This window comes from Phyllostomus discolor, chromosome X (genome assembly GCF_004126475.2).
Source record: "Phyllostomus discolor isolate MPI-MPIP mPhyDis1 chromosome X, mPhyDis1.pri.v3, whole genome shotgun sequence".
Classification (NCBI taxonomy): domain Eukaryota; kingdom Metazoa; phylum Chordata; class Mammalia; order Chiroptera; family Phyllostomidae; genus Phyllostomus; species Phyllostomus discolor.
The window spans coordinates 3604598-3621518 of NC_050198.1; the positions used below are offsets into that span (position 1 = coordinate 3604598).

Consider the following 16921-nt stretch of genomic DNA (forward strand, 5'->3'; position numbering starts at 1 on the left):
ATCATCCCTTTCAAAGGACAAGAGAACAAATGCTTTATTTGACGTTTCATCTTAATAGGGCTATGTCTGCAAACACGAGCCGTTAGATGAAGGATGGAAAGCACTAAGTGAGCTGGGAGGTTAAAGCCAAAACGCTAGAGAGAGCAGCGGATGTCAGCTCCGAGGTTTAGGAAGAGCTGGGTTCAAATCTAGTCTTACTAAGTGACCATGAGAAGTCCCTTAACCTTGCTTCAATCTGCACTTATTCTCAGTTCCAGATGTATTCTAAATGTTTGGTGAAGGCTGTAATTCCCTGGGCTTGGGATAAAGGGGGCAGGGAAGTGGGGGACATAGGTCTCCCTGTTCCTCCTAACCCACACGTGTGGACACTTATTTGGTGCCCGTTACACTCAGGCTCCACTCGCCTTCCCTGCTTAGTCCCAAGCGGATGGGTTGCCTGGCCTTGGGTTTCCTCCCTTTGGGAGGCATGTAGCTCATAACGGAAATGATAGTTGCATCATCTTTCAGATAATGTTTTGGGCCTCTACTTTAGCTGCTTGGTAAGAGTACACTGAGGCACTGTGCCTAGTTTCAGTGCATTATCTAATCAAGGATGGACCAGCCTACCATCCGGCTAGCACTCTGTTCTCTCTCCAACCTTTGCGACCGGAAACGTGGCCACCAACTCTGCCAGTTACCACAGTGGAAGTCTTCATGGAGCAAAATGCCAGCAAAGTAACACAATCTTCCTCTCCCCTGCCAGCAGACACAAAGGTGGTTTAGTTTCCTTAAAACCACATTTCTGGTGTACGAGTGCTTGTTCTCTTTCTGTTTCACCAAGAGTAAAGCAATCCCAAACAAAATGTTAAGAAAACTGCTACACGGGGCCTTTCTCTCTTCCTTTACCTCCAGGCCGCCATTAAATATCTGTGGACTTAAACACATAGTGCCCATGGGATGCACAAATCAGGCCTCATTATTTTAATGTGCAGGCTAACAGCATTTTAGTTTCACAGATGTTTGGCTGTATAAATAATACTAGAAGTAAAATGACTTCGAAATTTAAGATGTAACTAAAATTTGGGCAGTATGGGTCATTTGAATCTGTGATAATTCGACCCCTGTGTTCCTGTGGTGTTCAATGTAGCTCCCTCCCATTCAACACTTTCAAAACGTTTTCGTTCAGGGACTACCGAAGCATTTGGAAAAGTCATAGCTGCAGACTTATCAGTTGTGCTCCAAGTTGAATCCTATCCATATTTGGACTTAATTAGCATGGGCCAACCATATGGGTGCACGTTTTCTGAAGAAACCAGGCACAGATGGGAGGAGATATTGTATTTTTGTCCTTCTCAGCTAGTATTGCTCCGTGCGGGGGGGATTTTCTGCAGTGCCTTCATAATGTTTGGTAAACAGGGACCTTCCCAGTCACTCCCTGGCATTTCAGTTGGGGGAGAAGAGTAGAACAGCTGATGAGTCGGCAAGCAGTGCTGCCAGTCTCCTCCAAACCCCCAAGGTCGGCGGGGCAAAACAAGGCCTTACACTTTCTTATTCGGAATTAATGAAGAGGACAGAGTCTAATCATACAGCTTAGGACCAGCCTGCGGTTTAGGTTCAGCCCTGGACAAGATGGGAACAAATCATTTATCTCTGGTGTCACTGCCACACTGTTCTGAACCCTGTTTTCCATCCTCCTGTTTGCTCCTCTCAGTATCAGTCCGCCCTTGGGGATATCAGTAGGGAATGCAGAAATCTATTCACTCATATACACAAAGGAGGAAATGACTAACAGCACTTGAAACACAATTCTCTCCCTAGATTTGCATCTTAATAGGCATGGGAGCTTTTAGTTAATCATATGTATATATATGTTTTTATATATGCAGCTAACAGTTGACAGGTGTTTGATGCACTGGGATCTTTCTGAAACTCCTCATAATTTACACAGCATGGATTTTCAACCTTTACTTATGTGGATGCCTTCCCACGGGCTGCCCCATATGTGCCTGCTCGTGGGCCAGCTGAACAGCTCAGGGCTGTGGCAGGCAGGACCTGCTCCATGCTTTATGAGATGAGTGATTTCAAAGCAGTCATTTAATTCCAGAGCTTTCAGATGAGTCGAACATTTGCTTTTCTTGCCTGGGCTTTTGCTCACCGTGGATCAAGATCTTTTTGTGGGTACCCTGGGTTTTGATTCGGGGCCAGCCGATGATTATTGGAAGTCGTACTTCCCTGATAAACCCAAAGGACACCCTCAGGATATAGGTCTGCAAGGGTCTATTATCTACTTACCCAATCAGTGTGAGCACTTATGTAGGCGCCAAGGGATTAATTAAATGTCTTTTTCTTGATTCACTTCATGTGTGTCTGATTTACATAAGCAGCATGGATTCATTAAACCAGGGATTTAGGAACAACTTTCAAAAGTTGAAAAAGAAATGTACAAGTATTGAGATATATTCCATTAAGATAATATATGAACATATGATATATATTAATAATATATCAATGATAGTAGACTATGATGTGTTTCAAGAGAGAAACTGTTCTTTCAAGTAGCTGGTGTGCACGGAGCCCAACTAACGCTTGCCAAAAGTTGCTGAGTGGATGGATGTACTAGATTACAAGTCAGGCGAAGTTCTGTTTAACGCTAATGCCTCCTCACTAAGGAGCTGGGACTGGCCCTCCGGTGTGTTCTGCCCTCGACCTTGGCCAGGACCATGAGTTTTTGTGCATTTTTAGTTGAGGTTAATCAGTGCATGTTGCAGCCGCCTCCCCAACATCCCCTGGGATTTCTCCATGGCTGATTTCTAGTCAGAGACCAGAGACAGCGCCCTGACACACTGCCACCACCCTGAGCAGTGCCACTGCTGCCTTGGCGTGTTTGTGGGTGTTAATACGCATGCGGGTTGGATGTCCTGTCTATGGCATGTGGAAAGTGTCCTCTCACCTCTCTTAGTAGCTGTCCCAGTTTTCTGGCCCCAGCCACCATACTCTCGGTTGCCAGCGGACTAAGCTTGGTCTCACTGCCCCGACTTTCCCAGCATGCCTCTCCACTGTGAACAGGCCCTTGATTAGCCAAGCCCTTGTGCCGCCACCCCTGTTCCAGGTACTCAGAAGCCTCCTTGAGCCTAATGGTCTTGCCCTGGTTTTGAATAGAAAGTAGTATTTCCCAAAGAAAATGCTAGTGCTATTGAAAAATTGCACAGCCCTTTCTCAGTCCTCATTCTGATTTCCCTTTCAAGAGTTTCTTCTTTTAGTCTATCACGGAGACCAGTGATTTTCAACCGGTGTGCCGGAAGAATTTTTAAAACATACAATACCTGACTTATTCTGTCAGGGGCACTGACCTCTTTTCCCTTAGATTGTCAAATAAAAAAATGACAACAGCCAACACAAAAGCCATCCCGTGTGAATGAATCAAAATTATACCTCTATTTTGTCAGATTGGTGAAAAATATATTTTTTCATTTGCTGCAGAATTTTAGTAGTTTGTGTGCGCCATGAGATGAAAAGGGTTGAAAACTGCTCATGCAGACAGTAATTAAAGGCATCCCTTAGACATGCTGAAACAGTGTTTCTTAAAATGTGCTCCCGGACCCCAGCATCAGTATCACCAGGGCTGTGTATCAAGAGGGCCTGGGAATCTGCATTCCTACCTCGCCCCCTCAGATGGCACTGTGTCCACCAGAGTTTAAAACCCACTCTGTTAAAGGGCATCTTGATCAGATAGTCAACCTGGTAGTGTCTTTCAATCCGGGGGTCCTGAACTCCAGGGCTGCTGACCAGTACCAGTCCGTAGCCCGCTAGGAACTGAGCCGCACAGCACGAGGTGAGCGGGGGGGGGGGGGGGGGGGGGGGGGGCCCAGGGAGTGAAGCTTAGCTCCTCCCACTACTGCCTGAGCTCCACCTCCTGTTCCTTTCCTCCACCCCCATGGAAAAATTGTCTTCCACGAAACTGGTCCTTGGTGCCAAAAAGGTTGGAGACCGATCCCTAATTCTTCCACCCCTCTTCCCATATGTGGGTTATATTCATGATGCACTTTTAACTCGACTTCTAACTTGCCCCCAGGCTAATTTCACTTAAGGTCTAGATGGATTAAGATGACACTCTTGTGAGATACTTGATGCATCCTGTGAAATCTCTCTGACATTAGCATGTCACATGGCTCAGTCATTTCAAGGTACAACTGAGAGGACTGAACAGCCTTACATTGTAAAGAAAGGCTGTCCTTATGTTTTGGGGGAGAGAATGGATTGTATCCTAGGATATTGGAGGACAAACCCAAATGGGGACAATAAATATGTCACCTATATATGCAGATTGCCAGAAAGCTCCTACCTTAGGGGGGCTGGGTGGAAAATGTGAAGGGATTAAGCAAAAAAAAAAAATCTCATAGACACAGACAATAGTGTGGTGATGACCAGAGGGAAAGGAGGTGGGGGAGGTAGAGGAGGGTAAAGGAGGGATACATGTGATGGAAGGAGACTTGATTTGGGGTGATAAACATACCATACAATATACAGATGATGGCTTATAGAATTGTAGCCCTGAAACCTGTATAATTTTATTAACTAGTGTCACTCCAATCAATTCAATTAAAAAAAGAAACATTCCAACTTGCCCTTAAGACTTTCATCCTATTCCAGACTGCAAATTCACCTATAAGAGGAAATCCTTTAAGCTGGCCACCTTCACTCACAGTTTAGAACCAGAGAAATTTTGAACAGCGTGGGATTTGGGTGGATGCAGAATGAGGCCCAGAGATGTAGCCAAGGTCGAACAGCTCTTCATGGGTAAGCTGGGTCGACCAGTCAGTTCCCTGGATCCACAGTCAATGATACATCCACTCTGTGAGGCTGCCAGGGAAGGCTGGAGGGGGTTTTAAAAAGGACACGTCATGAGAAGTCTGGATGCCAAAAGAAAAATAAAAGGGGTCCAAGGCAACTAAGGTGTCCATAACCCGCTCTGCTGGCTTCACAGACAAAAGAGGATGATACATTTGTGATCGATTCTTTTACTAAGGAGGAAATGTGGCAGAGTGGAAAATAATAAATGAACTTGGATGTCAGTTAAAATTGGTTTCAAATCTAACTTTGGTAACTAGTTTTGTGACTCAGGGAAAGTGGCTTAATCTCTTCAATTTGCTTATCTCAAAAACAGTGAGACTGCTATCTACCTCCTGTGATAGTACTCTGTGACTATAAAATAATGAGAGTGCTTGACCAATGGCAGGTGCTTGGACAACTGTGATTATTAATAATATCATCGTCACTTTTTAATTTTTCCTTATGAAGTATTTTAATCCTAAAAGAACACCATAGGTTCTACCCCCTCTGACACATCCACTAACTGCCGAGGTTTTAGAGTATGCTGCATAGTGTCCTAAACGTGGTCCTGAAACAAAGAAATAGCAAGATACTTGAGAGTCTCTTGCTTCTCCTGAAGAACACAGAAGCATCCCCTTGTCCTTCATTTCCAAACAATACAGACTACTGTAACCATTAGAATCCACTCTCCCAGAGTCACCTACAAAGGACTGCCCATAAGACTATCAGCTGATTTCTCAAAAGAAACCTTGCAGTCAAGAAGGGTCTGGAAAGAAGTATTCAAAGTCATGAAAGGCAAGGACCTACATCCTAGATGACTCTATCCAGCAAAGATGTCATTTAGAATGGAAGGGCAGATAAAGTGCTTCCCAGATAAGGTCAAGTTAAAGGAGTTCATCATCACAAGCCATTATTATATGAAATGTTAAAGGGACTTATCTAAGAAATAGAAGATCAAAAACTATGAATGGTAAAATGACAGCAAACTCACAACTATCAACAACTGAACCTAAAAAAAAAAAACTAAACAAACAACTAGAACAGGAACAGCATCACAGAAATGGACATCGCATGGAGGCTTATCAGTGGGGAGGGGGAGAATGGGGGAAAAGGTACAGGGAATAAGAAGTATAATTGGTAAGTACAAAATAGACAGGGGGATGTTAAGAATAGTATGGGAAGTGGAGAAGCCAAAGAACTTGTATGTATGACCCATGGACGTGAACTAAGGGGGGAAATGCTGGTGGGAGGGGGGGTGCAGAGCAGAGAGGAATAAAGGGGGAAAATGGGACAAGTGTAATAGTGTAATCAATAAAATATATTTAAAAAACAGAATTAACTCTCCTAAAATAGTACATTTGCAATCTTTGCCTTAGGCAAGCAGATCACTCATTAAAATTTGTATCTGAAATGGTCTTTACTCTTCAAATGGTCTTCTTTTCCTCAAGAATCTCGCACTGGGAATAAACTCCCAATTCTACCACTACTGAGTTCCTTATGAACCAGTATGAATCAAGGCACTTCTGATCACCATAATGCTGAAAAGCTAGATAATGAATTTGACTCTTTCTAGCAACGTGAAAACAGTCCTAGCCATGGACCCAGCTACCTGACCGAAGCTCAAAGACAGGTGGAGAAACTTGCTAGCTTTTCATCATGACTCACTTTATTTCTAGTGGGGGTCTGCTAGCAGCTTACAGGAGGGGCCAGGCGAGTTTTGCTGGCTTCCTTGGCCTGGCTTGTAATTTGGTGATACCATACAGGCTCTGATGAGCAGGCTCCTCTGTTCTAAATGCTTTATCTTTTCCCATTTCTGCAGGATAAATGCCTGAAATTCTCCCACAGAACTTTAGGACACTGATTCATCTATTTGTTCAACAAATATTTATGGCCCTGGCTGGTGTGGCTCTGTGGATTGAACACCAGCCTGCAAATCAAAGGGTCGGCAGTTTGATTCCTGGTCAGGGCACATGTGGGCCAGGTCCCCAGTAGGGGGTGTGCGAGAGGCAACCACACATTGATGTTTCTCTCCATCTCTTTCTCCCTCCTCCCCCTCTCTAAAAATTAAATAAATAAAATCTTCAAAAATACATTAAAAATAGTAAAAAATATTTAGGAACCTCTTACTCTGTGCCAGGCACTGTTTTAGATGATAAAGAACAGAGTCCCAGCCTATGTGGTTCTTGCACTGTAATGCAGAACAAATAAGGAAATAAAAAATATAAAAATTAACATTTGGTTTAAAAATCTAAAAGGAACTGAAACCATCTACACTGTCTGCATCTACTGGGCATTTACACTTCAAGGGAGGTATAAACCCAAGAGCTGCTTGTATGAAGGTGGACTAAAAGTGAGAGTAGTGCCCTGGCTGGCATAGCTCAGTGGATGGAGCGCGGGCTGCGAACCAAAGCATCGCAGGTTCGATTCCCAGCCAGGGTACATGCCTGGGTTGCAGGCCATAACCCCCAGCAACCGCACATTGATGTTTTTCTCTCTCTCTCTCCTTCTCCCTCCCTTCCCTCTCTAAAAATAAATAAATAAAATCTTTAAAACTAGTTGCATATAGCCAACACCTTAAAAAAATGAGAGTAGTGAGGAAGGGAGGTAAGATTTGGGGAGTGCGACTCCTATGCTATGTTTTATTCTCTTGCCTCTAAAATCGAAATGTTTGCTCAGGCTCTTACTCTCAGTAAAGAAGCAGGGCCGCTCTGTAACGAAACTTTGTTCCTTCCCTTGAGCAAACAGGAGCTTGTATGCTGGCCACAGAGACAGTGAGGGCGGCGGGGGGATGTGATAATGCTTTAGGAAATAAGTTCTCTAACAAAAACTGAATGGAAGATGGGCAGCCTCGGCTCGCTGCCCTTAGATGCAATGACCTTCATATTTTAGATGATGGTGAAAAGGAGAGAGCAAATCTGACATGCTGTGGACAGTGTCTGCCAGCACACAGCCTGAGCTTCAATTAAAACACTTTCTATGAGACCCACCAAAAACAGACGGAGATCCAGAGAAAAGGATGCCATATGCGTCAGTCTCCTTTGACACAGTTTGCACCTGTACAAAATATTAAGCTCATTTCCCCCTAAATATTTTTAAATCAAAAAAATACCTTTAAAAAAATAAAAGCAGTGGGGGTTACCTTTGAAGATCCTGACTGGGAGGAGAGCACAAGGGAACGTCCTGTGGTGATGGGGATATTCTAAATCTGGATCTGGGTGGATAGAGATACAAAAAAAAAGTATACACATCAAAAAAACCATCATCTGAACACTGAAAAAAAAGTCATCACAGTACAACAATATTTGTAATTTTACTGTCTTTCATAGTAACTCCAATGAAAAAGGGGGGGAAAAAGGAAAGGGCAAGTATGCATTTTAGGCCTGCAGATGCGTAGTAACTGAACATCATAAACCACGGGGTCTGTAGCTGATGAAGGAAGGGACTGATGTGGATCTCTACAATGGCTTCCCATGCGCTCAGCTGATGACATGATTCGGCAAACCATGGATCTGTTCGCTTTCTTCCTAACTATTGGCATGCAAGGGGTTCCGATGCTAAAGCTGTCTAGAAAGGGAATTAGAAAGGAAATAAGGAAGAAGGGGCATACCCACTGAGTTCTCAGCTGAGACAGAATTCAGAGACAGTTGCATGCTGGCTGGGAAGTTCTCCCAGTCGAGTTTTCCACGCTGGTAATAGTTTGGTCCCAAGAATTCCCAGATCTGTCTCAAAGGTAGAAATGATTGTGTGAGGCCTCTGCTCCCTAAATAAATGTGAAGGGTTCACTTCACGGAAGAGTCACATTTAGAAAACCCATGATTAAGAATATTAAAATTAGGTTGTTTCCAATAGCAAACAAAATACAGTTGAATTCCATGTTGCATGCTTTTGAAACCGTATTTGTTCACTATTATTACTTTCTAATTTCTCATAAGAAGTTTCCAGATTTTCTGGTTGTCATACACTTAAAGTCTGTACATGCCCACTGATTATTTTTGTATGATGAACATATTTTTGTTTGATGAAAATATTTCCTCCTTTTAAAAAAGATTTTATTCATTTTTCAGAGAGAGGGGAAGAGAAAGAGAAAGAGAGGGAAACATCAATATGTGTTTGCCTCTCGCACACCCCATAATGAGGACCTGGCCCGCAACCCAGGCACGTGCCCTCACTGGGAATTGAACCAGTGACCCTTTGGTTTGCAGCCACACTCAATCCACTGAGCTACACCAGCCAGGGATTGAAAATATTTCCTCTTTAAAAGACAGAAACAAATGTTCTCCTTGTGTGAATAACAATTTTAAATCCATAGATTCTTTTGAGGCTTTTATCCCTTAATAAAGTACCAGATTTTTACAAAGTGACTACTGAAGATTTTCATTTTGCTCCTTTTACTCTGCTTTTATTTTAAAAGAGTTCATGCCATTAATCTCAACAAAACTGTATTTTCCAAAATATAAAGTCTAGTATGCTGGGAAAAACTCTAAATACCTATATCATATCTCTATCTCTAAATGAAGTCCATGATTGACAAAAATTATTTTTTCTAAAATGTTATTAAGTCACCTGTTGAGAATTGAAAAATCTATTCTTTCCCTTTAGAAACATGATGTTTGTATTCTCAGAATAGTCCACAAAAGCTAGGGAACTTATATAGAAATGAAGGTGAAATATCACATGTTTATAGAAAAAAATAAATAACGATAAAAATATTATAATAGCAGTAGCACAAGATTACTGAATAAAACAGAATTCTATAATTTCACCTTTCAGCTACTGTTTGAAGATGTGTTTAATTACATGAAAGACATCTTCAAATAACCTGTATGTGTCCATACAGATAATACAAAATAAGTAGGAAAAACAAAATATGAACCATCCTACCAACCAAAAATCTCTACTCTTACAGTGTTGTACTTATCTCCAAGAATGAAAACATATTTTTACATAACTGAGATTACACTGCAGTATTGTGTCTTGCTTTTCCCAGTCACTGTTGGATTTTAACTAGTTTGAAGATGGTCAGCGTAGATTTTTTTTTACGTCTAATCACACTTTAAACCCCAAATCTCTTCTTTCTTTAAAGTAAATGCCACTAGTTTTCATTTCATCTCGGCTTACATAGAATGTATAAAATGAAAAAGAGGAAGAAAAGAGAAGAGAACCAGTAGGGGAGAGTGAGAATGAGCATGCCAGCAAGGGGGCATTTCAGCTACAATGCCCGAATCAGAGGGGCCTATGGGTATAAAGGATTTTTCAGAGAAAGAGACAGAAATGGGAGCAGTGAACTTGAGGATAACAGGGATTCTAGTGTTGCAGCTAAATGAGAATAAGCCTCATTTTATCCTATCCCATCATTTGATAAAGAGAGGGATGTTTACTAAGTTTAAGGTCTTGCTTTGGGGACACAGCTAGTTTGACGCAATACTGGGAAGGGAACCCAGATATGCTAGTTCTCAATCTTAATTTCCTTCTTGAATCTCAGAAGTATAGAAACTGAAGAGTGATAGGTATGCACCATCTCCTTCAGGACTAAAAAGAGGAAACAGTGGACAAGAGATGGTGGTTCAAACAAGAGCGCGACTCCATAAGGCTGGACCAGAGCTGGCGGGAGCTCAGACAAACCAAGGATAAAGGGAAAGGGGGGAGCATAGTAGCCCTCTGGGGTGCTCAGAAGTGAAGACTATATACAAGCCACTATCCTTAAATGCTTTTCTTTCAGCTCAAGAATTACGTGCTCCAGATGTGTCAAAATTCTAGAATGAATGCTGCAATATATCGTTCACCCAACCACATAGATTAGCAAATGAAATGACATTGGAGTTAACTTTCACTCATTTGAGGAAAATAGGACCGATGTTCAAGCACAACCAATTACACTTATCACATCCTTCACTGTCAATGAAGCAAAGTCCATCTGTCCAAAGCATAGATCTGAAACAATACTGTTTGTCTTATGGACAGCAGTGTGGGTAAGAGCCCACTGTCCTGGTTATGTGATTTCTCAGTGCTCTTGTTGGTTCTAGAATAAACTTGTGACTCGCGACTAGTGGAGAAAGTAAGAGTCAGGGGTTAGAAGATGGGAACTAGGGCATAAGGGATTATAGGGACATTCTACCAATGGTGGTAAATTTTATAAATAAAAAGCATTGAAAAATTAAAAAGCATTGCCCTGAATGAGCTTAGATTTTATTGTCTGAATCAGTGTTACTTTGCTTTAATACCAAATGTATTTTTGATTCGTTTCTCAAGAATGGCACCTCACACATTTAAAAATTGCTGATTTCTTTCTTTCTTTACTTATGCATTTGTTTTTATTTTCCTAAGGCTCACTCTGACCTTATCCTGTCCCATGGACTTGAAGAACTTTCCAATGGATGTCCAGACTTGCACAATGCAGCTGGAGAGCTGTAAGTCACCACCATTGAAATGGCTGCCTGTCCCTTTAAATCAATAACCTGGTTTGTACTGTGTCATGAAGGAGAAAAGACCCAGAAGTCTCATTCTCTACCTACTTCCCAACTCCCAGGGTCCTAATAAAAGGGCAAGCAAAAGTGTATGTGCATGGCTCACACCTCATAGACCATTTTTCCAAGTGAAATGCCAAATCGCTCACCTTCCTGAAAACCAGTCCTGATTGAATGAGCTTTTCTTTGAAACGAAAGTGTCTCCTGGGAAAATTAAGTTTATTAGTCATTCAAGCTCTAGAACGAATTGCTCGCTAGTCAGAAAAGTGCATTTCTTTCTTGCTTATGCTCACGTAGGCTATCACCCCAAAGGAATCTTGGCATGGAGGGGTAACTGATTTGAGGCCAAGATACAGGAACCTGAGTCAGAGGAGGAGTCAAAGCTGAGGCAGGAGATGACGTGGGATGAGAGGCACCTCCCTTAGATGGGCGGTGGGTACGTTAAGGCGCGGTGCAGGCAGCAGAGGAATGCTCTCTACTTTGCCCCCTTTACTCCTTAGCCCACTGACATCTTTGACACGTGCCATAGACTGCTAACTCCTCCAAGGTAATGGGATTTCCAGGCAAGAGACATAAAATTGTTTTGGCTCGTTCTGTCAGTTTCTCTGTTTGTAAAACGTAGAGACGAATAAGTCCCGCTGACCTACAGGCATGGTAAGGGATTTAATGAGGAAACACTTGTAACTTCTTGATTTCGAAAAATAATAAATAATACATTATTAAAAGACACATCGACTGTTATTTAAAAAGAGGCAGTGACAGGGACTCCTACAAAACATTTCAAATCACCATAGAATTCTGTTGAAACTTCCTACGGAAACAAACAACATAATGAAATGCCTTTGTTTTAAGAAGTTGCCAGGGATAAAATGAGAATTTCTCATTAACAATAAACTTTGCGTACTCTATTTTCCCCGATCGCCCCTTCGCTTGAGGAAAAAGTGAAAGAAAAAAAAACACGTTTCCTGACATAACGATTCCTTCTTTGTGTCTTCTCTACTGCTCCACACTCACCCTGCCGCAACCCAACACGTACGCTCTCTCTAAAACAGCAATCATAGCTGTCATCTGAGGCCCCTTCAAGGCTTAAAAAACCCCAATTAGCGAACACGGTTGATACTTGCAGGATGAACCTAGAAGTAGGAACATCAGGGAAGCAGTGATGTGCTCACCAGTAACTTTGAGTGTGAAGGGTAGAAAAGACTCTTCTAGCTCATATTACCTCTTCCTTCCCCAACTCTTTACCTCTTCTGTCTGCCCAGGCTGGGTCTTCAGGCTGGCTGACAGGGACTAGTACTGCGGTGGCCAGCAAGAAGCTCACCAGACAAGCATATGGGGCACTTGATGAGATGCTAGTACTTGCTGCAGATACCCAAGTACCCATATAGCATGGCAAGAGAGTTGGCCATTCTCTCTGTAGACCGCCAATGCTTCTACAGGGTCCTCTTTGTAGTTCCTTGCTTTCCATATTATTTTTCGGCTTTGAATGGAAAAGATGGTCCAAAGAAAGAAGAAAGTAGACTCCAGTTGACTTTGCCATTGAATTCTGGGTAGATTTGGAGAGTCACTAAGTGGCAGGAAACAATTATAAGAACCTATAAACTTAATCAACATGTATCAGCCAATCAAAACCTCACATAATACCCCTTGTCCTCCTCACTCTGAGTTTAGGGTTCAGATATCACAAACAAAGCGAGAGGAGAGGGAAACTGGGTCTGAAGGAAGAGTGGCCTTCATTTCTGAAGTGCAAAAAGATCCAAAAGCATTTTATAGCAGTTTATAGATGATGACCTAGCTAACAGGAACTTGGAGACTAAGCACTGACTTTGGTTTAGCAAACTGACAGCAATCTTACTTTGGTTCAAGAGTCATGTAATAATATGGCCGTACATGTAGAGAATGTTTTACTTCATATGAATCATTGTGATGAGTAGACCCATTTAGCAAGACACTAGCACAAATGAAGATACTTGACTTGCATATTCTGCAACTTCTTGGGTTCCCTGCCTCTAGCCTTCCCACTTACTAAAGTAACTAAAGTAACCACAGGGACCATAACATCAGTTTCCTGAAAACAAAGCTAATAGACCCTAGGAGAGGGACCAAGTTGCAATGGGAATGTGTTTTAGGCCTGTGATGAATTCATTCTCACTGAAAAGAAAAAAAAAGGCCCTGGCTGGTGTAGCTCAGTGGATTGAGCACGGGCTGCAAACCAAAGGGTCACCAGTTCAATTCCCAGTCAGGGCACATGCCTGGGTTGCCGGTCAGGTCCCCAGTGGGGTCCACGTGAGAAGCAAGCACACATTCATATTTCTCTCTTTCTCTTTCTCTCTCTCTTCCCCTCTAAATAAATAAATAAAATCTTTGAAAAGAAAAAAAGAACGTATTTCATTTGAAATACAAAGGCTAGCACCATGAATTGTCTTATTGGATTACCACACACAGAGCTCTTTCAAGTAAAGACAGTCTCCAGAAGGTTATGTTTGTTTACTTATTTGTTCTTCAGAAAGATTTGGTGAAGAAGGCAGAAGAAACTGGACTGGATAGATTCTATTTTCTCATTAAACAGGAAAAAACATTCAGAAATAGCTTGCTGTCTTCAAGTTCTTTGGCTCCAATAACATGTACTTGCCATGATGCCTGCAGTTATTTAATTAAAATTTCTCTTGAACTGAATGAGCATGTGTCTGCTTTAGATGATTTGCTTATTTGTCTCTTTATATGGCCCATCTTGCAAGGTTTCGTGCAAAGCAGCATTCACGTTTTCACTGTGCTTTGTTTACGCCAGTTGGGTACACGATGAATGACCTGATATTTGAGTGGCTGAGCGATGGTCCAGTTCAAGTTGCCGAAGGACTGACGCTGCCTCAGTTTATTTTGAAAGAAGAGAAGGAACTCGGCTACTGCACAAAACACTACAATACTGGTAAGTTTTCTTTCAGCTGCTAACGCTCTTTTTTTTTAAAGATTTTATTTATTTATTTTTAGAGAGGGAAGGGAGGGAGGGAGAGAGAGAGAGAAAAACATCAATGTGCGGTTGCTGGGGGTCATGGCCTGCAACCCAGGCATGTACCCTGACTGGGAATCGAACCTGCAACACTTTGGTTCGCAGCCCGTGCTCAATCCACTGAGCTACACCAGCCAGGGCGTGTCAGCTGCTAACGCTTTAATTGCTGCATATTTACCAAGAAAATGGAGCTAAAGGGAGGGGCCTGCGCTTAGCCACACACCCACTCCACAGATAAGATGTCTGTCCCCTCTGGAATAGGTCAGTGAGCACAACAGAGAATGTTTCCAAAACAGAGAGAGAAGGAAAATGATCTGGGAGTCTTCTGCTGTTCTCTTGCTGACCATCTTCTGTCAACAAGTCTGAGAAAAGGTGTACGAGACCTTGTAAGGGGTGCAGAAAGCATGTAAACTCTGGCCAGCTCCCTGGCAGCCCCTTCTGGCATGGAATCCTCACTGGCAATTGCACAGGCAATTCGCACTGTCTGTCTCAGTGGAAGAGAGGAGTAATAACATAGATCATTGCGAACCCAGGAACACGGCTATTGTGCTCTCCGGCACTGGACAATAAGAGGAGTTTGGAGGAAAGTCAGCTGGCAAGGATTCAGCGGGCTCGGAAGACAAGCATTGTCAGTGGTGCTGACAGACGCACGGGGTGGGGGAAGAATCTGAGTTGGTAGCAACAGTGGGCATCTGCTGTTACCTGGAATATTAGGCCTGCTCAGTACAATTGATGGCTTTTCATACAAATGTCCCAGTTCTGACAGCATGGAAGCTGACTGTGCATGGGCAACTGAGACATGATGGTTCGTGCCGTGACTGCTCCATGTCCCTTGCTGAGCAGAATGGTCCACGAACACTTGTTTCAGCAGTCAATGGTGCTCCCTGCAAAGCAAATGCAACCTGATTCCCAGGGTTCTTCCTCCTGACCAGGAAGAATCCAACCTCCTGACCAGGAAGAATCCTATCTCTTGTAATTGGTGTGGACTAGGCCAAATTACCTTCTGGGGCTCTAACTCCCAGCCAGTTAAAGAGGGAGAAAGTGGCGGAGAGAAGGAACATCTATCTCTCAGCAGTATGTTCAGAGTTTTAATATCTGTACGTGCACTCTTTTTCATAGGCAGTGTAACATTGTAAATAGATTCTAGAAATACTCTAAATGTCCTCAAGCAATTAGCCAAAAGGCTAGGCAACTTTCACAATGACTAGATTATATGCATGGATGATACAAATATATATTTTCTTCTTGCTACTGATATCACAAAAATATACAATGATTCAAGTAGTTTGGGAGGCCCCGGTGAACTTTACTGCCTCAGAGGGAATGGTTTCAAATATTACCTATTACATGTAATGTACTATTTTATGCTGGATACTATATGCTATACATATATGTGATAGGTTATATATTTGATGCTGTGTAACCCCACAAAAAATGAATATTTTATTTCACTAGGTCAGTTTATGGCAGTCTTGCAAATTCTGAAGTTCTGTCTAAATAATCAAGCTGCAAAAAGCACAGATTTTGAAAATGAAATATCCCCCACGGTTTTGCTCCAGTGACTCCTCAGCATGCTCCCCCTCACACTGTCTTTCCTATGACTGGTTAAGTTGCAAAAGAGTTCAATTGCTTATGCAGGGTGAGCATTTTGTAAAATCTTCCAAATCCATCATGATACTCTTATTTTTAAAATGAAGTGGCAGTCTACAGCAGAAAAGATAAATTCCAATTGGATGTTAAATCATCATTTCTTGCCTTCCAGGAAAGTTTACCTGCATCGAGGTGAAGTTTCACCTGGAACGCCAGATGGGCTATTACTTGATCCAGATGTATATCCCCAGCCTCCTGATAGTCATTTTGTCCTGGGTCTCCTTTTGGATAAACATGGATGCGGCCCCTGCCCGGGTCGCACTGGGCATCACCACGGTTTTAACGATGACCACCCAGAGTTCGGGCTCCAGGGCATCTCTGCCAAAGGTAAGCAATCTCCTCACTCGTCAACACGTGACCTGAGAAGTTTGTCAAAGGTTTTGTAGGCTGGAGGATTCTGGGAAGACAGAAATATTTACCATCCTGTGACACTGTTGGAGATGCAAAAATGTAGTCAGAGAGAATGGAGCGCTGAGTTTGAGAGCATTAGAGCTCTGAGGACATGGGGTAACTTCGTAACCAGGTCCATTAGGGGAGAGGGGAATCGGACTGAGAGAGGACAAATGAGCGGAGGCAGAGACGTGGCTCAGGAATTCTGTTGAAGGAGCCCTTGAGTGCTTTTGACCTCATGTTGTTGATGAGCCATTCAACTTGCAGGAACTAGAAGAGTAAGACTGACGCCACCGAGGCTGTATTGCCAACTTTTTATTGGTGAAGCTATTGTGGTTTGTATGCTTGGTGAAGTCACTTACAGTAAGAAAAGTTTAAATTAAGCTCCTGGAAGTTTGCACAGAAAAGCCATCTCCATCAGTGTGCATGTACGTAATATATAATATTAGGGTGCAGCAAATGATACACATGAATCTTTGTTATGCCTTAATTTCCCATGGTGGCTGACACACTGCTGTTTTTGAGTGACGCGGTAGGCTGGAGAAAGATCAGTGGAGTCCTTCAAGGTGGTGGATGTTCTGGCAACTGTGGGAGGTTGCCA

The 16921-nt window shown here is 42.6% G+C and overlaps 1 protein-coding gene across 4 annotated transcripts in view; it reads left to right on the forward strand.

Moving 5' to 3' along the window:
* GLRA2 (glycine receptor alpha 2) overlaps window positions 1-16921 on the forward strand; it is a 177690-nt gene that overhangs the window by 62243 nt on the left and 98526 nt on the right. For all 4 annotated transcript variants that reach the window (XM_028522962.2, XM_028522961.2, XM_036016453.1 and 1 more), the window contains 3 exons: window positions 11134-11216; window positions 14062-14199; window positions 16043-16257. In XM_028522962.2, the coding sequence (XP_028378763.1) occupies window positions 11134-11216; window positions 14062-14199; window positions 16043-16257 (436 nt within the window). The remainder of the gene's footprint in view (window positions 1-11133; window positions 11217-14061; window positions 14200-16042; window positions 16258-16921) is intronic.